This window comes from Anas platyrhynchos, chromosome 1, assembly GCF_047663525.1.
Source record: "Anas platyrhynchos isolate ZD024472 breed Pekin duck chromosome 1, IASCAAS_PekinDuck_T2T, whole genome shotgun sequence".
Classification (NCBI taxonomy): Eukaryota; Metazoa; Chordata; class Aves; order Anseriformes; family Anatidae; genus Anas; species Anas platyrhynchos.
In genome coordinates this window covers 175,753,806-175,781,337 of record NC_092587.1, presented here as the reverse complement: position 1 = coordinate 175,781,337, position 27,532 = coordinate 175,753,806, and the positions used below count along the sequence as shown (strand labels likewise).

At 37.0% G+C, this 27,532-nt stretch overlaps 1 protein-coding gene across 4 annotated transcripts in view; it reads right to left on the bottom strand.

Annotated features, from left to right (window-relative positions):
- The window catches only part of DGKH (diacylglycerol kinase eta), a 173,250-nt gene that overhangs the window by 52,097 nt on the left and 93,621 nt on the right, over positions 1-27,532 (bottom strand). For 3 of the 4 annotated variants that reach the window (XM_027472310.3, XM_072032522.1, XM_072032523.1), the window contains exons 5-10: positions 13,496-13,600; positions 13,037-13,169; positions 5,708-5,814; positions 4,700-4,825; positions 3,412-3,514; positions 1,530-1,692 (exon numbers count right to left, since the gene is read on the bottom strand). In XM_027472310.3, the coding sequence (XP_027328111.3) occupies positions 1,530-1,692; positions 3,412-3,514; positions 4,700-4,825; positions 5,708-5,814; positions 13,037-13,169; positions 13,496-13,600 (737 nt within the window). The remainder of the gene's footprint in view (positions 1-1,529; positions 1,693-3,411; positions 3,515-4,699; positions 4,826-5,707; positions 5,815-13,036; positions 13,170-13,495; positions 13,601-27,532) is intronic. The other variant, XM_072032524.1, reaches the window with a different exon arrangement.

Genomic DNA, 27,532 nt, shown 5'->3' with positions numbered 1-27,532 from the left:
CAACAGGGGTTTAAACTTAAACTAAATAAGTAAATAATAATAAAGAATTTGAAAGTGTTAACTTTTAAACAAAAATAAAGATGTTTATTTTTAATGCATGTTATTTTCCAGAATATGCATAACCTCAGAACTGTTTCTAAAAAGCAACATATTAAGATCACAAATTTTTGAAATATTCAGATTTTTCTAAAGAAAATAATTTCACTTGTACACAATAGGTAGATACCTATTCAGAACAAAAGATGCAGATATTTGAGGAAAAAATATAGATTCCAGAATTTCTACTACCCCTCAGAAAAGGGAGAAAGCCCCCTACAAATACACTCTCTCAACTATGTTTATTAGGTCAACTAGAAAAAAGAAGACATCATTCTATCTGATAAATAACTGCTAAGGACCTCTCTTTGGAAACTGATTGAGGAAAATATTTAAAAGCAACCAATCTGACCTATAATTACTGTGAAAATCCAAAGTGAACGTCTTGAATCATACCAATTTCAGATAAAGTATATGAAACAAGAGAGCTTTCAAACAGGCATATTTTTCAGATTGTCTCTCAAAAATTCTCTCCAGTTATGACAAGCCTTCCTTACTTTTATGTCATTATAATTACATGTACAAAATGTTAGCTGAAAGGGACTTAGATCAATCTCAAATTTAAATCATAATGGATTATAATGAAAAGAATATTACAACTTAGAGTTAATACATTTCTGTAACACAATACTAACTATAAAAACCCACAGCTGTATTCCCCTATATTTGTATTATTTGCCCACTGCTTTAACTTATTTTTTTTCTTTTACTATGTCTTAATTTTTATAATGCAATCATAATTCTGCATCCATAAGATTACCAAAAATTGTGTTTCCAGTTGATGCTACTTATATTAATAGACCACTTAACCATAAGGCTACTTCCGAGTGGAATTAAGTTAGGCAACAGAAAAATGTACATGAATTTAATCTTCATGAACGTTCAAAGATGATTGGGTTGTGGACACCAATATGCAAATTTCACCTTTCTCTCTCCAACAATCTACCTTTAGATTTTGTAGAATGCCTAATGGTTTTAATTGTGGTCTTCACAGAATCATCTAGGTTGGAAGAGAACTCCAAGATCATCTAGTCCAACCTCTGACCTAACACTAACAAGTCCTCCACTAAACCGTATCACCAAGCTCTAAATCCAAAGGTCTTTTAAAGACCTACAGGTCTTACTCCAAATACTGTGAGATGCTCATCTTCATGACCACTCTCATGTGTTGCCTAAATCATATTTTGAACATTGTTCTACAATGAAACAAGTTTAAGTATATTCATGATCACCCATTCCAGATGAGTTTTCCTAAAACAAAAATGTCATCCCTTCCACCACCAGAATTCGTACTAAGACTCTGTTAGCTATTGCAAATTTTAAATAGGAAGATATTGGTGACAGAATTATAGCAATGAGGGGACAATACAATACTATACTTTGCACTATATTTCCTTGCAGAAAGGATTGCTCAAGATTTCCAAGGTCATTACCCTAAGTGAGGTCCTCCATTCATTAAATCGAACACCTGAGCTGGATTTAACGACTGTTTGAATCGACGAAGAAACTTTACTCCCTGATTGTCTCCACTCTTTGAGTTAACAAAAACTAAAAGAGGACTGGCACAGGATGGCGGGCATGTGGCTTTCCAGAAACCTGTGAACATAGTTAGAAAGAATGAAATAAATAAGGCTTTCTAATATGAACAACACAAAAAGAAATCATGGGAAAGAGGAAGAAAGGAATGAAAGACAAAAGGAGTACATCTTATCATGCATTACGTAAACACTAAACTGAAAAGTAGCCCTTTAAGGAAAACATAATTGCTCAAAATTTACCAGTTCATTTTTTCTCTCAAGTATTTTCAGTGCCTAGATTTAGTAAAATCCTGAAGACAATAGCTTTATTGTTTTTCTACAGTGAACAAGGTTAGCTTTTTAGAAGACTGCTCAAATCTCTTCTTCACAGATTATCACATAATTACATACAAATTTTCAGTTGGAAATGTTTAGTTTTTTTATAATCTGATTTTTCTTTAACTTTACTGGGTTGAACTTGATTATCCAAGTCTGAACTTTCTAAGAATAAGTTATCATACTCAGTTGCTCTTTACATGAGATTTTTTTTCCAGGCTGAAGTTATACTATTTAATATAATAGAATTATTGAACAACAGACCTTCAGTTGTGATCCAAAGCTCATTAACGTCAATGAAGGTCTTAACTGATTATAGCAGGCTCTCTGTAAGGCCCTCAGTAAATAGCACTAATGGACACTGCTGTCAGTAACGTTACCACTTCATGGAAGTAGTGCTTTCTCATCAAAACCTGACATCATAGCTATAGGTGTTGACATTTACCTCAGGCAATATTAAAATAACTATGCCATTTTTATTGCCTAGAACAAATAGTAAAGCTACATATAAAAATTGTTTTTAAAGGATGCTACTATAATTTCATATTACAATAATGCATAATTTAAAATAAGGTTTCTTTAATTTGTTCAAGTGTAAGGAAAAAAAATTTCACATATGAAACAATCTTCTTAGCATGAATGATAGATAGCAGCATGATGCTCTGGTCTGAGACCCCAAAGAGCAAGTAAATAGAAAAGACTACATAAATACAATATAAACAATGACTTTTATTAGCTTCATACAATAAAAGTCATTAAACTGTGTTAAAGTTGTTGGTCTACATTTGTCATGAACAGGAACTATAAAAAGAAAGCTGTTAGATTTCGTGATAGTCCATATTAATTCCACTCCCTGCCTTCAAATACAGTCTCCCACTGCTCATGTATCTCTACCGTGAGCCACAAAAGAGCATGTCTGAGTTGTAAAGATTTGCTGGGTTTCTTTATCAGTGTGTTGCAGGATTCTTACACTGCTTATACTTTAAAAAAAAAAAAATAGAATAAAAAAAAAATAAATCAGAGAGACCATATAACCAATTCTGCTCTTTAGCCTGGTAAGACAGCTTTTGGATCTGAGCCATTCAGCTAGCTTACTTTAGCCAGCATTTAGCATAAAGCAAAGTTATCCAGAATTTGAGAGCTCGTTCTGCAAGTGATGCATGTCAGGTAGGCATCAGACCACTTTGTCTAAAGACTCTGATCATTCAGTTGAAAAGTTTCCAAGAGTCATAAATAAAAACGGGGGAAAAAATAACTAGTGGGGTAACTTTTCAATTCATTTTTAAAATCTTGTTGGTTAAATTACCCTCTAAAAAGCTATATGGAAAATTCTACTATTCTCTAAATTTGAAGACTGCATTCGCCTGTTCAGCTGAGGGATTTTAGGCTTCTTTAGTTATACAGATATGACTAGACACTGCAAGTCCAGAGCTACCACTGAACACACTACAATACTACGTACCATCAGAGTCTATACTGTTTAGTGCTGTTGGAGGTATGATCGATACCTTACATTGGCCGAGTGGACATTTACGAGGATACAGATCTTTACAGGCAGTGTGAACCTAAAAAAAGAAAGAAAAAATGATTTCCCTACCCTACGGTGGAATTTCTGGACGAAACTATAATTTATACAGTATCTATGTAATAATAACACATATAACATTTAGGTGTAGACTGAAGAGTGGAACTGCACAAAAACATACGAGCATTCAACCACAGAGGCTGGTTACTCGTTCCACAGGATTTAAGTTTGGTCAACTTCATCTTTGGCTACCCCTATAGCAGGTGTGAATTGTCCTTTCAAAAGGACCACTTACCACCATCCCCTAGCAAGGTAGGACCAAATTCCCAGCAGCCAGCATCTGTGCTGAGGGGAGAAGGCACCCTGTACACATGCAAAGCTACAGCTCTATATTTGCCCAGTCCACCTGGATATTCTGGAAGATCTATTGCAGGAAAGCTAGCATAGATATCAAGCTAGACAAACCAGCTAGAGGTATAGCTGGTGTCCCATAAATTGTGTGTTGTATTGGCCTCTTCCATAGTTACTACAAAACCAGACACATGCAGAGGGTGCTGCACTTCATCTACATTTCAAATCACCTGGATTTGAAATTAATCTCGGGAGATGTCAATAACTTTCCATTGCCTACACACAGATTTAGACATTTATATGCCAAAAGCCTCAACAATAAAAAGTCTGCTGGCTTTCCACTTCTGTACTCTAGCATATATATGCTAACATATACTCTTGCATTCTTTTTAGATGAGCTAAAAAAAATAAAGAATAAAATATATTTTGGGGAAAGAGCAACTGTACATTACAGAATTTCAATGAGCAACCTACAGACCATACTGAAGAAGAGAACTTCACGAGTCCTGCAGTAATATTTTTAAAGATGAATGCAAATTATCCCTTATAAAAGAGACGTGAAAGTTAACATATGATTATCAAGCATATAGAACAGGCAGCAGAACCTTCAGTTATCAGTTAGGAGAAGACAGAGAAACCACTTTGGATGTCAACACCTTTTAAAGAAAAGCTGCATCTGTGGGTGTATTAAAAATTAAACAAAGCAAGTACGACAGTCATGAGGAACGATGAACGTTAGAGGGACCTGAGTTTGCACAAGCTGCCCACTCCTTCTTAATCCAAAAGCAAGGTTATGAAATGAAAAAGAAAAAAAATGGCAAGGTATAAAGCTGGCAGAATCTTAGGCACTTGGATGTGGGTTCATTGCACCTACCATAGCTTTACACCAAAGGCACTTCCAATCTTGCAGGCGTAAAACACTGCCACAGGTCTTGTCGCAGACTGCACATTTGGCACTGACAGGCAAATTACCCTCTAACCACTGGTGAGGCATAGCTATCTGTGAAGAAGTAGTCACAAAAGTTAAATACTCAGAAATAGAAATTGCAGGCTTTTGTGTCTCAATTACAGGTGGATTTTAGCTACTTCCCATAGCTCTTCCCTTTCATCAAAAAAGCAGGTACAGCAAACCAGCATTAGTGACAATAATTCTTGCAAGGCAACTGCTGTCAAGGTAGCCTATGGTGCTGTTCACATGCTAGGCAGAAAATGTGACATCTGAAGAAGGGATAGACATCGCACTCAGCTATTCATGACACTGCAGTAGTAACTAACCACAAAACAAACAGTTAAATCTAGAGACTCCCTAAAATAAATAAGTACCCATTCACTTAATGCTGAGTACTTAGCACAAACCAATCAAAATAACTAAAACTCAGAATGGGCAGGACAGCAGAGTATATCTGTGGCTTTATGTACCACCTCAGTCATCTACAACTGGTATGTCACATCTCTGTAAGCAGTCCCTAAACAGAGTACAAAGCTTTTCTCAGTGCACTCACCATTATAATTTATAGAGAATAGCTATAGATAAGGAGGACACAAAACAGATTGTCAAAAGAGACCAGTAATGGCATAAAATACCACCTTTGCATAAGAGCAATTAGAAATTCTCGAAGCAGTTCTCCAGCTTCAGAGTTTCTCTGCATGGGGTCTTTAAAATCTTGTACCACAGGGACAACTGAGAGTCCACAGATACTAAACTTGTAAGACAGAAATATAACTTTTTTGCTTTAAATACCATGTTAATTTTTGAAAAGCATTCAGGAATACATACCATTAACTTTACTGGGTCTCATGACAACATTTCTACGCTTAGCCATTTTTTTCCATTAAGAAGAAACAGCTGTTGGAAAGTACTGTAAATAACAGTAGTACTTACACCATCTTCATCTTCAATGATATCTTTTCCAATGGAGGCTAATGTAGTCCATTTGCAGTTATTTGTTGCTCTGACAGCACATCTTTTATGTGCTTTAAACTTACACACTGTAATACACACACAAACATGTATACTATGTTATTTGTAGTATTTCAGTGATACATATCTTAGAAAAATAAATATATTCCATAAAACAGCCAAGCACACGTTACTTAGTGTTGCACACAAACTAACTAAAAGAAAATTCACTTTATAATCACTCCAGTTTACAATCACTAAACTGGATTTAGGGGCAACAGATCCTGTATGCAGCCTTTGCAGTTTTTCATACACCCTTTGAAAGAGTTCAACATTTGCAGACCTTCAGGGCTTCGATATCTCTGCAACCTTACAGCTGAGTAATTAGCCAGGCTAAGAGAATCTGCTAGAAAAATGGTTAGAAAATTCAGCAGCTGAGAAATACCCTGTTTTGTTTGCTTAGCTATAGCCCATCTTAACTGTGTCCTCAGATTCACATCAGTCCCCATATTTCAGGTGCAATGCAATGTATAATATACCTCTAATATGCCTTTCTGCTTTTGCATTTTCTATTCCTAGAGTGACACAACTCAGATATCTGGTTTAAATTTACAGGATGTAGCAGGAGAGTGTCTTAGAGATGAGTTTTGCTTCAGGAGCTCTGCTTCTTTGGTTAAAGTATCCTGATTCCTTTTACACACTGTACTATGCTGGTTTTCCCAGACGCTGAGAAAGTGAAGGATTAGGTGATGATCTATTTATTCAGGCAACTAGTGGTTACAGTACTTTCCAAGAGGTTACAGTAAGTGAGGAAGAGCCTGACTTCTTACAGGATTATTTATGAAAAATGCACTAATGGTAATAATCAGCTCAGACGTCTAATACAGGCAGACAATCTAATAACTATTTGTATTTTGTTCAATTTAATTAGTATCACTATTTAATTATATCACTCTACACCAAGCAGACTGACGCACACAACTGTGGGTACTTCTGTTATTGGAAGTGCATGAGATCATTCTATTTGTAATGCATTATATAAATTATTTTGGCAAAGATCATTAAAGGTTTATGAGAACTAGCCAGCAGACCAGAAGTGGTAGTCTTTTTTTCCTAACAAATATTTGACAGGAAACTATCAAAAGGTTTGGCCCATCACTTGTCTACCATTAAAAACATTAAGCCATGGTACAAAAGGTCTTGTGAATCATAAATTTCTCATTTTAATTCCACTGATCCATTGCCAGATCAATTTAAAAAGTGAACAGAAACTATGGAAGCAACATTTGACAGCCATTATCTGTATTCTGGGAGATGTGTGACAGTATGCGTTTAGTTCAAAGGAAGAAAAGGAAACAGAAGAAGGAGTATTGCTGCTTTACAGCAACTCCCCTGGTCATTTTAAAAAGCAGTGCTCACAGACTTAAAGTGTGCAAGTATCTCATTTTCCTCAACTAACGGGATAGGCTCACATTTTCAAAATAGCTCAGCATCATATTGTCATGAGTTTGCCAATGCAAGCTGGTTCCACATGTCTAAACTCAGCTGTCAGAGAAGCATAGAAACAGAAGCTACATTTTCAAATGTGTTGGGCCTTTAGCAGTTTTGCCACTTGAATGTTTTGGAGAAGAGATGCCATCAAACTCAGCCTTGAACTCACAAATGATATGCATTTGTCTTTGCTGTGCAGATCAAAATAGAACACATCAGGGATGAAGGGCAGTAGGAAAATCCAAATGACTAAGGCATGCAAAAATAACAGAATTTTAAAATCTTCTTGAGCTACCCTTCAAATAGGCCTCAGTGCCCCGTATTTACCTTCTGCCCTCTCAGCCACCAAAAGGATGTGAAGACCTGCAGCAAGCCACGTTATGGTCAATATTCTGTCAAGAGACAGCTAAAGTTCGCTTTGTGGGCACAATATAATTTAGCAAATCTCAAAACAGACTTTCTGTAAGTCACCCCCTGCAGTCCCAGTATCATCTAACAACAATTCAAATTATTTTGAGCATTGAGCAAACATTACTAGAAACAACAGTCTAAAGACACAAATGAATTTTTCCATCAAAACACACAGTGAAACAGAAAAGAGGGGTATAAAGGAAATTTTAAGTCAACTGTCTACCTTAATTACCACTAGCCCCTAATGTCTTTTGTCTCAGATGATACTGGATTCCATTCACAAATTTGTCTTATATCTGAAATCTTTTGGAAATATGTGATGTTGCTAAGCCACTGCTTTGCCAATAAAATTTAAATTATAATAAAAGAAAAAAAAAAAAAAAAAACAACCAACAGCTAATCCAAATCTAGACTATTTGTAGAACATTATTTTAAATTTTAATTTCCTGTGTAAATGTTTCTAGCTGTAATATAAAGTTGATGTCTCCGAAAGCCAACCAACAGAATGACTTAATTAGCAAACAGTTGTCACAGTTACACCAACATCTGCTGTCAGAGAGTGATTGAATCTGCAGCTATTATTATCTGTAATGAAGAAATGTCAACATTGTTGAATGTCATCAAATAAGCTCTTGCATTCAAAACATAGATCTTTGCTATAAAATACTTCTGCCTCAAAGGCCTTTCATTCTATCCACCCATCAATACGACTACATTGGGGAAAAGACATTGAGTGTCCCGCCAACCTTACCACTCTAACACCTATTTTTTGAGTACTGTCTTCTGCATTCTTCAAAGAACAAGTCACTCAGGCTGTTCTTTTCCAACTTCAAAGGCCAAATCCAAAGTTTTGAAATTGATCTGATGACCCCTGAGTTTACATTGTCCAGACAGAAGGATTTGTCTTGGGGTATTCCAAGAAACCTGGTATTTTGTTTCCAAGAATACTATCACACACAGGATTGACAAACCACAGTGAAAATGGAGTGACTTGAATGAAAACAACCTAACTTCACTCCAATTTGCAGTCTACGCCTATGTTTTATAGGATAAAATTCAGTAGTTTCTTGGTAGCTTTTAGTATTTTCATTCCAGTAACTAAGTTAATTTATACTTCAAAGTGCTAAAAATACTTGCATTACAAAGATAAGGACTATAAAATCAAGTTAGTCATGCAACTTTAATTTAGTTTCCATATGCATGTGTGAAATCTTCAGTTACTTGATAATACTCTTTTTGAGAAGAGGACCCTCATTGCCTCATGAATGGATGGTTCTTGATAAGTATGCACCTGTGCCATACTCTGATTCATAGTAATATTCAACACGTATTTGCCTCATTTACCAAAAGCTAGCAAAATACTGCTTTTTAGACACAAATATTCATTTCTTCCTGGTCTTTTTTTTTTTTTTTTTTAATTATTGTATTCAGCATGAAAATTTTTGAAAAAATGCACCTTTGTTTTCTCTGTACTGGGCAAATATGGGTTTGATTTAATACCCATTTTAACAAAGGGGTAAGTGAAGCATACAGAGATAAAGGACAATGTTGTCCACTAATTTGGGGTATCAAAAAGGCAACAAAGACCTGCTTTTTCAATACTATATATTTTGTATCGGTCTCTTCAAAATGCAGCTTTAATTGATTTCTGCAGTTAAAAACACTCAACACTTCTGTGATACAGGCCCAGATTATCAATGTAGGTGCCCAGAAAACAAACGAGTAACTATGGATTTGATCAAAAATACCAGTTAAGTGATTTTCCCAGGATTGCAAAGGGGTGTGTACCCCTTTGTGTACAAAGTCACAGAATACAGTTTTCTATTATAGTCTAATTCTTTAACTAATAACATCTTTTCTCTTCCAGGTGGCTTCACTAACTATTCATTCCACAGTCTTTGAAGAAAATGTGGCAAAAATCCTGGAGACAATGACTTCCCAACCAGTATATGTGCAATGCCCTAAGCAATGGTTAAGAAGATGAGAGTTTTGTGTGCAAAAAAAAGCAGTTGTAATGAAAAAAGATCAAGTGCACAAAGTGCATTTGCTGAGACAATTTAATCCTACTATTTCCTTATTGCTTGACTTTATGATCCTAAACTGTTCTTTCGACATTGTTTTGTCTGTGCAATTCATCACAGTAGAAAGCATCTCATTTAAACCACAATTTCCATCTTATTAGGAATACTCAGTCATCAAGACTCAGTCATGATAACGAAAACACAACATAGAGAAATACATCTTTGAGAATAATCAAAAAGGCTGCATTCACTGTCAATGACTTGGATAGAAATACAGTATTAATACAGAGAAATTGAGGCTAAAGAGCTTTGAAAGAGCTTCTGTAGATAGTGATCTGTAGATCTTTAGGATTCTCTGTCTGAATATTCAATATATCCCCATATTTCCTGACAACCTCTTAGGCTGATTCCTGAGCATATAGCAAGCTAAATTCTGAGTAAGAGAAATATCTGAGGAAGCATAAAGAACAAAAGCCTTACTTTATTCAGTTGCTTGTGACAATTTCCAAAGCAAGATAAAAATATGTAATTTCGCTGTCCTACTAAAGATTGTGGATGAATGTAGAAGAGATCATTCCTTTAGAGTTAGCTAGAGGAAAATCTTCGTTTATCAATACCACACACAAAAACCACTTAAAAGTACATTATCTTTTGAGAAGACACAGAAGAAGAAACCAGTGGGAGGAATAGCACTGTACAATTGCATACAATTAACTTTTTTAAAAGTCAACTCCTTTTTGAGCAGTAAAAAGAATGCAGCATGGTTTGATATATATTTATGCCTTCATTTTGACATTTCATATCAATTCTTTGACTTCTAAAGAGATGCAAGTTCACACTATAGTTGTTCCCCTAGTAAAGGTATTAACATGCCCCCTTTTCCAACACTAGCTTTCACAAAGCTTGCAGAAGTATCCTCAGGGTGCTTGCATTTAATTTGGTCAATCTTTGCCAAAGGTTACTGGCAGAGAAGAGGCCCCCCAAAAAAGGCACCCAGCTTAGTCCCAAAATAAATGAGGCTAATAATGAGGCTAAAAAAACAATTCTGTAGTACTATTGGAGACCAGCAGGTCTAAGAGAATAAAATATTACAGAAGTAATCTTCTAAAATATTGTGAGCTGCAGAATATCAGCAAAGGGATTTATTTTTATTTTTGCCTACAGCTAGCAGTCCAGAATCAGACCACAAAGAGTACAAAGGCTCTAAGCTACTTTGAAGATAACTTGGTGTGCCAGTAACCCAAACCACTGAAAGGAGGAAGAATTCCAATATCTCCTGAGAAGAAGCCTCTCATGCTTCTTAATACATGAGATAATAGAGAAGCTTGGGATCAACGACCACACAAATAATTGAATTTAGTATAGATATAAATGGATTCCCTGAGTAAAGCAGCACCGAAGGCTTCAGATGTCAAGCATGAATATTTAAACATTTTTTTTAAAGCTGCAGTGAGAAAATGTAGAACAGAACATGTCTGGGGAATGTGAAGACTTCATACCTACACTACATCATCTCTTTAAACAGTATACATTGCTAACTCGGGATAAGTCAAAAAATAGATGGTAAAATGCGTTAGAAGTGCAGATGACAGAAGCAAGTAAATACGAGCCCAGTCACATCAGAATTTCAAAGAAAGAACTTGTATCAAACAATGTACACTTTTTACATGAAGATATTAAGGATGATTACCATGGCTTTTTATAGAATGGGGGACAAAGTAAGAGTATTTCAGTACAAAAGTCAACCTGCAACTGGTTTAGATTAGATGCACAATTGAAGTGCTTTTATTTAAAAAAAAAAAAAATAATGAGGGAAAAAAAATACATATAAACTAGTAGCTAAAGAGTAAGAGGAAGTAAAATTCTTTACAGGTAAATGAATATTATATCTACATTTAAACCAATCTAGATCATACATGTTTATGAAACCGAGACAGAGGAAGCTAATCCAGTCTACCATTAATAGTCATTTGTAAAAAAAAATAAAATGGTGAAAGATCAATTGGCACCAGAAATGTGGATAAAAGTAGCATTAGTTTGTAATAAATTATGCAGGAAGTTGACAAAGTTCAAATCTGGAAATTAAGGAAAGTACCTTCACGTAAATTTAACACCAACTCCTTGGAAATAAAAACCGTACTTAGAAGCACTGCAACCATACATACCTAGAAGGAAAAGAGCTTTTCCCCTCCTTTGCCTGACCAAATATAAGTGTATTTGCACATAGATGCAATACAACTGCATTTTAGTCAAGCACACGGCACTTCCATCTGCGAGTACCAGGCATTGAAAATACCATGTCCAAGTGACTTATACACAATGGAAAACATACACCAGGGAAGTTGGATGTAAATAGGCTACCTTAATTTCTATGAAATGGGTTTGCCCTGTTCCTTAACAAATGTACTGTTAGTTACTTTTAAACAAGGGCAATACAGGATGGTCAGTTAATGCCTCTTTTGCAGGACTTCTTGAATACACATTATCATACACAGACTTTCAGTATTATAACAGCATTGATAAGAGAAATGCATTTGCAGTTGGATAACCTATCCAGAACTGAAGTCTTGAATGGTGTCAGTAAAAGTAACTCTTATCTGGACAGTTAGCTATTTTGTAATTAAATATTTCATACTTAAGCAATAAAGTGACACTTGTCTCTAAATTTCTTATATATCATAAGGTCACAATAACATTTTTCTTCTTTATTCTAACACAAGCAGGCTTGTCACTGCTTTTTTACAGAACTCACACTAGAAAATATATAAACTTCTTCAGATTTATCACAAATATTTATTTGCAAAAGATCATTTCTCTAGATAAGCTAAATGCTGAAGTTTTACCTGTGTCTCCTTTTTGTTTCTGATGGATTTCATCTGTTTTACCATCCAAATGCAAAGGCATTTAAATCCCCATTCCTTCAATGAATGACAGAATCTTTAAAGCAAGAAAACTCTCCGCAGCATGGAACAAAGTGTTAATAATCTTTATATACTTGGGAGAGAAACTATCAGTATGACTTCTATTTTTCTGTGGAATGCCGATTCTGCAAACACGTAAGGCTATTTTGTTATGCATGTGCATTTTTCATGTACATATCAAAGAAATCCTTGCAAGCCCTCCACTCAGGCAAGCACATTCCAAACGGGTAGCTGCCTCAGAATGAAACATTTTTACTGAACTGAGTTAGAAAAAGGCACCCAGAGCACGAAGAGGGCGAGCCGTATCATTAGCACTCACTCTCTCCAAGAGAAAGCCACTCACGTGAACAGATTTCTCCCTTCAGGCTTTTTTCCTTACCCATTATTTTCAGAATCATTACTTGCCTAAAACTGTCATTAATTTATACATGGCATTATAAACAGGGGGAAGAAAGCGTTTATTTTACCTTCACAAGACAGGCCATGGGAAGTGACTCCAGAGAGGCTCTCTCTACACACGTTACAGAAGGTAGGTCGGGCATGGGAGCAGGCGTACCAGTTATGCATCCCTGAGAAATGTTCCACATTAAACTGTGCGGTCTAGTAAAGGAGAAGTTAAGACAAATTTGCAAGTACAGAACACAGCTACGGTGACTGAAATTACCTATGGTTCCACATTACAGGGGACAGTGCAATGTTCATGAAAAGCATTTTTAAAAGGATACTCAGCTTGCTTTCCCTCCAAGCTACTAAACAAAAGTATCATAAAAAGCCTTCATTCTGCTAGCAAAGCTCTTAACATGAAGCTTCCTTCTGGTATCAAATACACTTTTCACACTAAAAAGGGTGGACGGCTCTAGTTCTGTGTCCTGTAGCTTGATCTGTTTGAGCTAGAACAGGTTGCACCAACAGGGTTATCAACTTACCTCATAGTGTTCCCTGGACTGTACGGACTTCAAAGAGCTTATCCAGTCCTCCATTTCTTTTCTGTTCTCAGCACACAATATTAGCCTCCTGAATGGAGTGATTATCTGGAAAAGATTTGCACTCTGATGATTCCAAATACTAAAGCTCATGATAGAGTACAGTACTTAATGTAAACTGTGAGATGAAGCAAAAGGAAGAAACATCCTAGACCACAACTTATTCAATGCTTAAAAGTAACATTTTCTTTAATACACGACCAACAATGAAAAAGTTTGCTTTTCCTTCTGCAGTTCCCAAGATTCAAATTGGGCTTCAATACAGTTTTTTACAATGTAAATTGATTATGCCTCCTTCGTGGCTCTTTGTTGATGCACTAAGGCTTAAATACTCAAGCAAAAAGCACTGAAACAAGTAAAAGAAATGTCCTAGAAATTACTAATTTGCTAAGATTGCAATCCTAGTTCATAACAGCATTATAGCAACTGCAAGATCCATTCAGATTACTACAGACAAAAAACAAACAAACAAAAACCTCGAAGTCTTAAAAACAATAACACGAGCTTTCACCATATTTCTCTAACTTATATATTGACATTACATTTACAGAGTTTTACACATATATACATTTAAACCCGAACTTTCTGTATAAGGTCTTAGTCTAGGAACACATACAAATCTTTACAGGAAGACATGGAAAACAAAAGCTTACAACAGCTGAAATCAAATCCTACAGTCCTACTAGAGCAGTTGAATGAATTCCTGAAGCAAGTTGATGCTAGGGAGTTCTCAGTGGTCTGGATTTAGATTCTAGAAATCTGAAAATGCTTTACCTAGGAGGTTCAGAGAGTAGAAGCTGTTTCCCCCTTTCCCTCACTAGTAGAAAAATAATTAAAATAACAGTAAAGCACCAGAAACTATCAGCTAACTCCCACTGAAATTATTTTGAGCAATGCACTAAAATAGATGAAGCAGTTACTTTCACAGCAAAGGATTTAAAACAAAATAACTACAAGAAATTAAAGGGAAGTTATTTGTGTTATTTTCTTGGAGGAAGTCTGAAAAAAATAAAATAAAATCTCTACCACTCATATATAAATCCATTGCATTGCATGTACCACCCACATCTGCTTATTGCTTAAATAAAACAAAGAAAGGACCAAGAAAGGACCACCAAAAAACATCAGCTCTGAATATTTTTAAATGCTATAGGCTAGATATTAAAACATTTGCACAATATTAGCAAGCACTTATCTACATCTGCATTTACTTACCCAGTCTCTGCTGTAAATAGTCTCTAGCCTTGATTTGTCCTACCCACTTCTTCATTAAACTGAGCTGCACTTTAACATATCTCAGAGGCAACGTAACTGAAGTGCAGCAAGCTGCAAGTCACATGGAGGAGAGGCAAAAACCCTTTGGGCTTGCCTTTTTTTTTTTTTTTTTTTTTTGATATACGCACTTCACATGGAAGTGAATAGTTTCTCTGTTTTCTATTTCCCTCAATCATGCTTAAGCTTTTTAATAAGGTTTATTAGTAGCTATCCACGACTCTTCCTAAAGAACAGTTAATGCAAAGAGCAATGCTTCTCTCATTAGTTTGGAGCCAAACAGACGCTTTATTACTTCAAAATGTTTTTCTAGGCCAGGTCATCAAATGAAGCCCAGAAAAGCCATTAAATCATAATATAACCCTGGCTCCAACAACAATCAGCATTCTGCAGGAATTTCCAGGTTTCAGTAGACTCAGAAATCTTATTTGCACAAATACACCCAACCAGATTATTTCCTATTAGCTAGCATGACATTATAACATGGATTAAGTAAGGGCAAAGTGCACCCAAAATCCTGCACTTCACGTCTGTCCTTCCTCCCTGCTCATTACTGATTCTAACCTGTAACCAGGTGCTGTGAAATGCCACTAAGCAACAACTGCTGCATTTACTGCTGAAGACTCTTGGAAATCTTGATCTTGATAAATTTAACATTTATTTTCATTACTCATTTCTTTAATATTACCAACCACAGAAATCCCCTGAATGTTCTCTCGCTCTCCCCTCCCAAAATCAAGACCTTAGGTTCTTACTTATGCTGAATTATCTAGTGCCAGCTGAGATGCCCTTTGGTAATCCAAGGCATCAGCACAGGGCTGGTAGATAAAATAAAGGACCATAGCACCTAGAGAAGTAGCTATGAAGAAGGCAAGTGGGACACACAGGGCATCCCTAAATATCCTACACACAAATGTAGGGGCAAACAAATCACGTCACCAAACATTGCTAGCTAATGCATACAAACATACCAGAAATTCCTATATCCCAAGTTCTTATTAGTTATCTGTTGAGAGTATTTCAGGAGCCTAAGAGTTAAATTATATACTGATGATTGCACAAATGTAGGATTACTTATCAGTGCTATAAAAATAAAGTGGAAATTTGGAAGATACATGTCTGTAAATATATAGCGTCTATATAACTTGATGATTAATCTACGTATTCCCTTTAAATTACATTTCTAACAACTTCAAGAAGGAATCTGAGACATGAAAGAAGACAAAATGCATTATATGCAAATATACTGACAATACCAAGGGGGAGGAGAGAGAGAGAAAGAATCTAAGCAGTCCGTTTAGGTTTTCATCCATTTCAGACTCTACAAAATCATGGAGAAAATGTATTATTAGATATTTCGTGTAACATAAGAACTCAGGGAACCAAGGAACTAATTATCAAACATCAAGAATAGATGCATCATATCCTGTAAAACAGTATCCCAAACCTTCAGCTTAGGAAGTTCTTAAAGTCCAAGAGCTACCGAATATTATTAAATTATGCAAGAGGAAGAATCACTATACATGTTCTATGTCCTAAACTCCTTTCATGAATATCTCCTACTGCTGCTATATGACTCCAATTCAACATACATTTATGAGCTTTACAATATCTCAGTATAGCTGTTCTTGGTTGTCCTAAACTGAGAATAATTTCCTTGACCATCTTATCTGCGTTTACACAAAAGGTAGGCTTTCTGTGTGAGCCTCATGAAGTTCAACAAGGCCAGGTGCAAGGTGCTTCATCTGGGTCAGGACAATCCCAAGCCCAAATAAAGTCTGGGCAGAGAACGGATTGAGAGCAGCCCTGAGGACCTGCGGGCGTTGGTTGATGAGAAGCTCGTTGTGAGCCAGCAATGTGCACTTGTAGCCCAAAAAGCCAACCGTATCCTGGGCTGCACCAAAACAGCATGGCCAGAAGAGTGAGGGAGGTGATTGTCCCCCTCTGCTCTGCTCTTGTGAGACCCCACCTGGAGCACTGAATTCAGTTCTGGGGCCCCCAGCACAAGAAGGACATGGACCTATTAGAGCAAGTCCAGAGGAGGGTCATGAAGATGATCAGAGGACAAGGGGTAATGACCTTAAACTACAAGAGGGTAGATTTAGATTAGATATGAGGAAGAAATTCTTCATTCAGAGGGTGGTGAGGCCCTGTCACAGGCTGCCCAGGGAAGCTGTGGATGCCCCATCCCTGGAGGTGCTCAAGGCCAGGCTGGATGGGGCTTTGGGCAACCTGAGCTGGTGGGAGGGGGGTGGAACTGTATGGTCTTTGAGGTCCCTTCCAACCCAAACCATTCTGTGATTCTTATTAAATGCTCACAGAATGTTATGATAAATTAACCTCAGTGATATGTTTAGACTGCATTTATTAAAGACAGTTAAACTTGCAAGCAGATATGATAAAAATTTAAAAGCTTTTAATTGTCCTTAGAACTAATTTCTAACCATGTAAATTGGATTTTGCTCCTTATCTCATCTCATTGCATATACCCATATTCAGATTCCTGTAGTCAGTATCTTTTCTTCTATTACACATTACATTTTTTTTTCCTTTATTACTGCTCCCTGCCCCAAACATGATTATTTATATATCACTTTGAATATGCTAAACTCTCAATAGACAAGAAGAAATCATAAAATACAATGACAAAGAAGTATCACAGGAACCACTGGAAGACCACTGAGGTAACATAAGAATGAGAAAATTCTTAAATCTTAGGGGGAGTCAGGTGCTAATGGTTCACACGCTGACAAAGCAGCAGACAAATCAAAAAGGATGAAGCAGCAGACAAAAGCCTTAAAAATAAATAAATCAAGCAGATTTAATTTAGAAGATTAAGTTGCACTGAAAATTTTCACCCTTGCCAAGTAGCCAGGAAGAAGTCATTGCTGATTTTGGAAGAGTGAGTTACCAAAGCCAGATACTGCAGTATATTGGAAAGTAATGAAATTGACGTAGTGGGAATAAAAAACACTTTTAACGCAATAGGCATAGGGAAAGAGAGAGCATGTGCAGTCTCAAAAGTCAAAGGGAAACAATGCAAATCCTGAAACATTTGAGGGAATAAAAAATGTCCGAATAGCAAGAAAGGTGGCCCACTGTTGCGATAATGTTCCTGTCATGTTCAGAAGAAAAATGGGTTTTTTAGTGGGGGAATGAAGGAGAGAAGAGGACATTTTTTAGCCTGTCACAATACAAAGTCTTGCCATAAATTGGGATTTTCTCACATGTTGAAACTAAAATAATCTGGTTCTAAAAAATATAAACACTCATATACATATACAGATGTACATCCAGAAATTATTTTGATGAAAATGACAGAGTTGTTTTGGGCCACTAATGCAATTTTTATCTCAAACAGCACCTATTAGGAAAAAGCTTAAAACCTTGAAGAGAAATAAAATTACTATTAATTTCACTGCAAATTTGAAAGCACCTTTTGCTTTCATGGGGGCTAACTTCACCAACAACATTCTATATGCCTTCAGCCCAGTGGGTTTATATTTATAACTTTTAAAATGAAATCATTAAGAACCAGAGTTCAGTTAGAGCACATTTTCTAAATGTCAACATTTTATCACATCAGCAGTATTTCAGAAGATACAGGTCCTACAGTTTGGTGGTTAAAGTTCAGGGTTCCTTTATGTGGAAGTCCTATGCACTGCAAAGGGTGTTGATTTAGTCAGGTTACAGGCTGGCAATGTGATGAATTCATTCTCTTTACTGCAATACAGGAACAAAGATGCTGCCATAAACATCTCCCTTGCACATTCATGAGGTAAAATACTTAATCTGTCTTCCAAACAAGCACTGTTCATCTTACCAGCAAGTCAAAGAAAGGTAAATCAAAAATAAATTAGTGCCAGGGTATTCCAACTAAGCAGTCTTTTATAGACAACAGCACTTATTGATAGGTACTTCAACTAATATAAATATTATGCACTGTCTCGAATACTTATGCATTATCAAAAAGAAAACAGCAGCATAAAATTGCAAGATCAATGCTGTCAACAATGCAGTAAAATGGTGGCTTCTTTGTGGGTGTTCTGGGATACACCTGTTCTGCTTCCCTTCTCATTGTAACTATATCGAAACCAAATTCTTATGGTTTTTGTGCACATGTGAACGTCCCTAAAACCACAATTCACCATTAAAAACTGCATTAATTATTTGCAAAAAAAACTGATATTTCACAGCAATATTGTAATTTGCTATCAAAAACAAAGCCAAAACATCGTTTCAAAGAAAAATGCACACACCACATTTGCTAATCAAGAAAATAATGGTCTGCATTCAGCAGCAATAGAGCAGCTATTGTAAAGCACCCCACTTCCTGCAACATGATATTTGCATTAAAGTACCTTGTGCTGCTCTGAACTATTATCAGGCATTAGACTAATAGCACTTAGTATGGCAGATCTTGAATTGGCTTAGTAATGTAGAAACATCACTTAGAATCAGAAGCGGGTGGGGAAATGGTTTTCCTGTTCTTTGAACAGATATTTTTAAAATATCTTTCTGGAACAAATGAAGAGAGGGCAATATAACAAGAGAGCACACCCCACCTTTCCTGTTAGGGACAGCACCTAACATCTGGGGCATGTACATAAGAGAATCAATGCTTTGTAACTTATCTGTCCTGTAAGAAGTTGGGGAGTGAATCCTGGGAAACAATACTGTGGCAGGATAGCAGTCCTCCCTTGCTATCTGTTCGCCCCTTCAATTTCTTGTCCTCATGGAAATGAGGACCCCACCACATTCACATGGACCTTGTAGGATGGATGAATGCATCTTTGTCATAGGCATGTGGGTAGGCTGCTTGGGTCACTGATGCATCTGAATCTACCTGAACTTGTCTGCAAAAATCACAAAGATTAACAGTTGGGCACCTTTCTATAGTACTTTTATTTCTTTGTGTTAAGAATACTAAATAAATTATAGAGCTATCATTACTAAACGTGTAGCTGGTGCTTTACAGTGAATCGTCAGTATTATTTTTCAAGATGAGACGAGCCTGGCAAAAGTATAAATTACCACACAGAGGGAGCCGAGAACTTAAAAGCAAGGTGAGTAATAAATGGCTACTGTATTTGCCTGAGAACAATACAGAATTTATTATCAGACCAATTAGTTCTGTCTACTCCACTAAAACGTTGCTTCCCTCTTTTTGCTGGCATTCTCCTGTTTCACTGTTGCCAATCTCACAAGTAACAAAACAATGCGTGGTTTTGGCCCCCATAGTAAGAATTCTATGATTCTTAGGAGAGGGAAGGAAAAGTCCCATAAAGCGTATTCCACACCAGCACACCAGGACAAGGGGGCTGAACTAAAAGGCAGGACCCAGGTACAAGGTCTGCACTGATTTCACTTTGCAGTCGAATCCAGGCCAGGTAATTTAGGTGGCTTAGTTTGACCACATCCCTAGCAAAAATGAAGGAGCATCTCCCAGAATACATCCAGGCATATGACGGACAAGAAGATGACGCGGAGTCACCTTCAGCATGTATCCACCAACAGCAAATCATGCTTGACCAACCTGATAGCCTTCTATGATGAAATGACTGTCTAGGTGGTTGAAGGGAAAGAGGTGGATAACACTTGACTTCAGTACGGCTTTCAGCACTATCCCATAAACTCTTCATATAAAAGTTGATGCAATATGGGCTGGATGTACAATAAGGTAGACTGAAAGTTAGCTGAATGGCTGTGCCCAGAGAGAATTGTGGTCTATATCACAAAGTTTAATTGGAGGCCAGAAGTTGGGAGGAATAATCCCAGGCATCAGCCAATGCTGTGGGCAGTCCATTTGTAAAAGAGCTTTGCAGAAAAGGACCAGGAGTCAACAACATGTCCTTGTGGCAAAGGTGTCCAGCAGTATCCTGGACTGTGTTAGGCAAAGTATTGCCAGCAGGCCAAGAGAGGTGATCCTTTGCCATCTACTCAGCACTGGTGAGGCCACGCCTGGAGTACTGGGTCCAGTCCTGGGTACTCCAGTACAAGAGAGACAAAAATATACTGGAGAGAGTCCAACAAAGGGCCACCAAGATGATCAAAGGGCTGGAGCACCTCTCCTATGCGGAGAGGCTGGGAGAGCTGGGAGTGCTCAGCCTGGAGAAGAGGAGGCTCAGGGAGATCTAATCAATGTCTGAATGAGGGTGCAAAGAAGACAGAGCCAGGCTCTTTTCAGTGGTGCCCCGTGACAGGATAAAATCCAACAGGCAGAAACTGAAACACAAAAGGCTCCATCTTAACATCTGAGCACTGGTCCAGGTTGCTCAGACAGGTTGAGGAGTCTCCCTTTGAAAATATTCAAAAGCCACTTGTACACAGTCCTGGACAGCCAGCTTTAGATGGCCCTGCTTGAGTAGCAGGGTTGGCCCAGGTGATTTCCAGAGGTCCTTCTGACCTCAGCTCTGCTGTCACTCTGTGAAAACACAATCCAGGTAAAACAAGAAATCCAGCTACAACGTGTCCTGTCGGGAACAATAAAACAGACACACAAAGTAACCAGCGTAGAGGAGTTTGTCAGAAATCAACAGTTTCTCAGTTTTGACCTCACATATCCAACATCAACCGACTGCTAAATGAAAAAAAACATTCCTTCAGAAGTATAAGCTTATAGCACGACAGTTACAAGAACCAGCGTAGGACAGCGTCATCAATTTGGACCGAAGAATCAGAAATCTATCTTAAATCAGTACTTAAATACAGACAGCCAACCATTCTTGTCAATGTAAACTGGAAACTGCTATTTGTAGTTCAAGGCCTGCAAGTTCTTTGAAGTTTTTACATAAAATGTTGTTAAGTAAGTCACTTCGCAGGGCTCTGCGCTTAGTGCCTGCCTCACAAGCTCATTACGTGTCCAGCAGATGGGCTGGCTTCAGTGCTTCAAGGGAAACATTTAGTTATATATTTAAAGGCATTAGGTGTAAAGTTAGATAAAATAGAACAGCAGCTGACTGTTTTCTTCTTCTGTAACAAGAGATTCCTGTTTAAACATAATCCAGCTGCTTGAAGTTAAGGATCCTTGCTCACTAGAAGCAGGAAATTTATTCAAAGCTTACGCCAACAGCACTGTTTATAAAATTGTTTCGTGTACAGGAACTGCACTGAGGGATACTTTTTAAGGTTTATCCAGGTATTTCAACTACTTTTAAAGCAAGAAGAGAAAGAAACAGAGAACAGAGAAGTTCAAAATTGCAAGAATGTAGCCTGGCAATCCTTTTTTGCTAATTCATGGAGCAGTGCATGTACTCCAAATATCCCAATGGTTTCATTGGTGCCATACTACAAGTTCAGGCAAGGAAATAAAATATTTATTTTATTGATTTACTTATACACAGGTCTACCTATTGTGTTTCACAAATTAAAGAAACTCTTCAAAAAGTAAAGGGAAAAGAAAAAGAAACTTGTATTTTCTGTAACTTACTTTTTAAATTTTTCTCATTAAGCTCAAAACTGTGGAAAACAAGCTCCAGGTAAATGTAACCAGAACCAAAATATACAATATAGCCCAGAACGTTCACATTTGAACAGTCCCATTTTTTTCCTCTTCTGAAAATTGTTCAGCTTTCTTGTAATAGCTCAATCCCAAGTGATTTATCCACGGATTTTAGCCTCACAGCTGAAAGGCTTTATTGCTTTTTCATAATGAAACTTAAAGCTTCAGTGTCTCCAGACACTCTAGGGAAAGGGAGACAGTGCATCATTCAGAGATAAGGAGCTTAAAACTTGAAAGCCACACCCAAAGCTACCCAAAGAGCTCTCAGCTTCATTACCTTTTCTTGTCACTGTCAGAGGGCAGGGGAAAATGGGCAAATGCTAAATGGAGGGAAAAAACTAAGTGCATCACAACTGCAAACTAATTGCTTTTGTCTCTCCATTTTTTTTCCCCGGCATAATTAATTTGCTATTTCAGTTTTGTTTTGTTTTTAAGCTGCCTGTATATAGCAAAAAAATGGACTAGAAAATTGAACAAAATGGAATAAAAAGCACTTTCCCTCTGTTTCTGTGGTTTGGGTATTGCTCCAACTAAGAGTAGCAAAAAGCTGACACCATTTAGAGGCTAATCAGCATCCTTATGAAGCAGCAGATAGCTCACAACTAGGGAAAAGCTAAATACATCCAAATAGTTAGCTACCCATTCAAAGCTGAGTCACATTGGTGAGGCTAGCACAGGAACTCGATCTGTTTCCAGACATATTGCACCTTCCTAAAATATCAAGAGGACCTGATAACTTCAAGGATGTTACTCCAGGGCCTCTGTCCACCCTGTACCTGACTGCAAATAGACACATGGGCAACGTCTGGATATGCCATCCCTGGATCTCGAAACTGTGGCATGCACTGCCCCTTGTGAGAAAACCAAGCCAGAATTTGAAATGCAATGTTTCTGGGAGTGGGATTCAGCTCACAGTTTAAGACACTTTACTTAAAGACATCTACAAATGCATCTCAACTCCCACCATCACTGGTATGTGCTGGGTAGAGCCATGTTCATACTGAACTTGAACTCAAAGGAAAGTTAAGTGTGCCTAAACCCAGGAAATCATTACACAACTAAGGGATACATCTGATGTAAAGTATGCTGAGGAGAATCCTAAGGATAGCACCACACACAGTATGTAGCTCTTCACTGTTTTTTTTCTTCTTTTTTTTTTCCCCCTCCTTCATGTAAATTCATAATACTAACATAAATTCATAAACCATGTCATTAAACTCCCAGGCTAAGAACAAGGCAGTGATATTGAATCGTTTCATCTCCTCACCCTACAAAACAGTGAGGACAGCTACTCTAAATCTCAGCTGTATGGCAGAAAATGAGGTCTGTCTGAAACAGGCAATGCCAGCAACTGTGGGATACCAGCAGGAAAAACACATCCCATCATCGGAAGTGTTCAAACTCAGGTTGGATGTGGCTTCAAACAACCTGATCTAGTGGAAGATGTCCCTGCCCATGGCAGGGAAGTTGGGCTGAATGATCTTAAAGGTCTTAATCTTCCAACACAAATGATTCTGTGGTCCTATGATTATAAGGCTGTGAAGCAGGTGTACTTTCTGGGCAGGCTGTAGAGTACAGTGGGCACCTCAAGAAAAAATTTTGCTTCACAGTAGCTGAAACCAGGGGAAACAACCCAAAGTCTAGAACAAGCCAAAATCAGTCAGGCCCAGGAGTCTCCCAAAACAGGAGCAGCAAGTTGATTTCACCAAAATACAGAATAAATAAATAAATAAATAAATAAATAAAGGGGAGAAGTAACAAAAAGCCCAGGAAAGGTGAAAACACCCTTTAGGTGAGTGTCCAGCAGAAACTGCCTAAGAAAAAAATTGACCAAGGTCAATATGTTCATTGAGAGTAAGCTGGAGCAAATTGGATTTTGTAAGCAGGCAAGACAGCATCAGAGAAATCCACTGGCATCCATAAGCACTTCTGCACTTTATAAATAAAGCTCAAGAACCTGAAATTTGGGCTAATCACTTTCAATAATTGTCAGTACTAAAACTGAATTTGTGTTAGATTATCCAAATAGGAAAAAAAAATACTATCAGGATAATTATTCCCAGCTTTGAGGCTCTCTCTCTATCTCTGATTTCCAAAAAGACAGAAGTCTAGAGTGTTCAAACCTAAAGAAAAGATGAAATGTTTAAAACTCCTCTGGGAAAATGCAGTTCTCATTTCCTCTTGATGTGGCTTGGGGAAAGTTAAGCATTTCTCCTATTCCCTGAAGAATTCCCTGAAGTTCCCATAGCCCCTGAAGAAAAGCCTCAGTTGGAACTCAGAAAAAAATCTGGGTGGCAAGAAAGGAAGCAAAGTGTGTCCAAGTCTCTAAGAAATTCACACCATCTACCCTGACACACTGCAAAGGTCTGGCAACACATTCTGTTTTAAAAGCCCGTAGTTAATATTAAAATTTAATTTTCTAAAATCAATTAGAAGCAGCTAATCTCAACAATGAGCACAGAACTAAGTGACATCAGAAGAGGTAGTGCTGAAATAAACTTCTAAAAAGCAATGTGCCTTCAGGCCCAATTGTAATTTTCCATTTTCAACTTGAAATTCTGCTGAATTGCATGAATTTTTAGTACAACTGGGCAATCTCCCATTACAACCAGCAAGTGTACAGCAGGATTCAAAGACAGGCAGAAGTGTTTTGTGCTTTAAGCTGGTTCTGCATACATTATATACTGATAAACTTTAAATTCATGGCTAAAATGTAAGATCCACCACAGCCAAAAACACGGAGAGGAAACATGGTGATCAGAGAAGATCAGGAAGAACACAAGGTAAACTTTAAGCAGTACAGTTGCTGCAATGGAGATATGGTCTCACAAATCTATAAAAAGGAGCTAACCATCTCAAACTAATTGGTGAAAGGAAATATAATCAGCAAATGTACATGTTTAGCTTTTCAGAGTCTATCCATATGTACAGCAAATCAAGGAAATCACAGCCAACTGGATAAATATATTTTCTTTAAAAACTTGTTATATAGAACCCTCTGCTTTCAAGTCAAAATGAATTGATAAATTTGACCAAAACAAGTGGAATAAGGGGAAAAAATCTTCACTTTTTTGTGACAAAATTGTGTTCAGGTTCTAAATTTAATGAAATACCATGTTTGTTTGTTTTTCTCCCCTTTTTCAAATAGGGAAAAATGTTTTGAAACAAAACTCACTCCCTTAAAGTTGAAATAAATTATTTCTGCTCAAAAAAGTTCAAACATCAGGTTGACCCATAATGGTTTTCAGTTCAGTCATTGAACCAAGAAGACTAATTATTTTCATGACCCAATCATGAGATGAGATGACAAGCTACTTGAGAGATGTTTAAAGATAGAAAGGAGTATTAGGTATTTTTAATATGGCAAAAAAATAATAAACACCTTATTATTTGGCACAAAATTTTGTGATGAAATTCTTATAGTAGAAAAGGAATGTAAAGTAGTGTGGTGATATGAAAATGTTTACAGACAAAAAATATCTGTAATAATAATTGTTACAATGCATACAGCAAAGCAAAGTATTAAACAGACAGTACAGTGGCTTAAAAAAATACAAAAAAAATACATGGAAACAGAAAAATAAGTATTTATGAATCACAGACAGTAGTACCAAATTAACAGGAAAAGGACCTTGGTTTTGTCACACAGGATAAAAAATGCATAATGTGTGGCTGCTGCAGAAAACAGGCAAAACATGGAATCCACAAGGAATGCTAAGGGTTGTAATTCAGAACACATTCTCAAAACCAAGTGTTTTGACTTATGTTCACTTGGAAACCTTAGTGTAAAACTGGTCCACTTCCAAGATAATACTGCAGAAAAAGAGCTCGAAGAACAGCAAGAAGGGGTAAGAGTAAAGAAGAATGTTTACAAAGAATATTTACATCAGAAAATCAAAAGGAAGCAATAACAAAGATAAAGAACATTTTATGGTTTTCTGCTGCCTTTGCCTCATAGTAATAGGTGAGAATACTTAAAAGCCTACTTCATATCTAGGGAAATATTTTTCCACAGAATAAATAGACTCCCATATGATGTACAGCATCACTAAAACCAATAAATCAGCAAAAAAAAAAAATGATATTAGACATTTCTGCAAGCATATCCAGAATCACAGTAATCAATGTTATTGGCTGAAATATAAAGTCTCATTTCCAGCCAATTTCTAATTACTAAGAACTGCAGCAGGCTTTCCAGGACAGCAGATCTGCCCACTGCAGCTTCTGCCCTCTCAAGATGACCATTCTCAGAAGCTGCATATTCAACAAAAAATGATTAGATTCGGAAGGCTGAAAGTCAGAGTCTACATTTTTGGTTGTCTGGATGACAAAGCTCCTATCACAGCTACAGCAGATTTAGTTAATCATCCGTGGGGTCTATAATGAATAGAGTAAATGCAGGAATCTACTTTAAATGGATATCAATCTTATCCTAGATACCTGTATTTAGGGGTCTCTAAACCCATCACTGAATCCCAAACTGAAGTTAGGGCAATCTGAATCTCTATCCTGAGTACCATGGAGTACACTAGTTCTCATATTCCTCCAGGACACCTTCCAGAACAATAGTGAAATTGTTTCTTCTGTTACTCTCAGACACAATTAGATAAGATTTTATTTAGTCAGAATTTTCCCTTTTCTGAATGTAAGAAAGTATGAAAGAAAGAAGATAGAAGTAAGAGATTGAGTGTCCATGGCTTTTTGTAAAGTCTTAAATGGACTAGAAGTTGGCCTAACCTAAATCAAATGTATAAGGGCAGCTATGCAAAATAATACCTCAAACCCAGAAATCCTACCTTGAAATTACTCTTCCCTTTCATATTCATCACAGAAGAACATATCTCAATTATGTGTTTTCAACACCAACTTGGATGGACTAAATACAGGTGCAGCCACAGGATGCCTGTGCATAACCCAGGACATTTTCCCCATACATGTGTCTCAACAGTTGAAAGGCAGCATGGTTAACATCTGCTGACTGTTTCTTGTTGATGTGCATTAAAAGTCCTTCATTATCAAAAGCAGGACAGAGGTAGATAACTAAGCCAAAAGTTAGCCTGTCAAAATCTCCTTTCAAATGACAATTCATAATCGCTTTCCTTGCCATAAAGAATATCATTAATTGAATATGCCTGTTCAAGAAACATCTTAGCGTTTAAATATCCCATTGCTTATAGCTTCCAGAACAAAAGCACACCACCAACAGT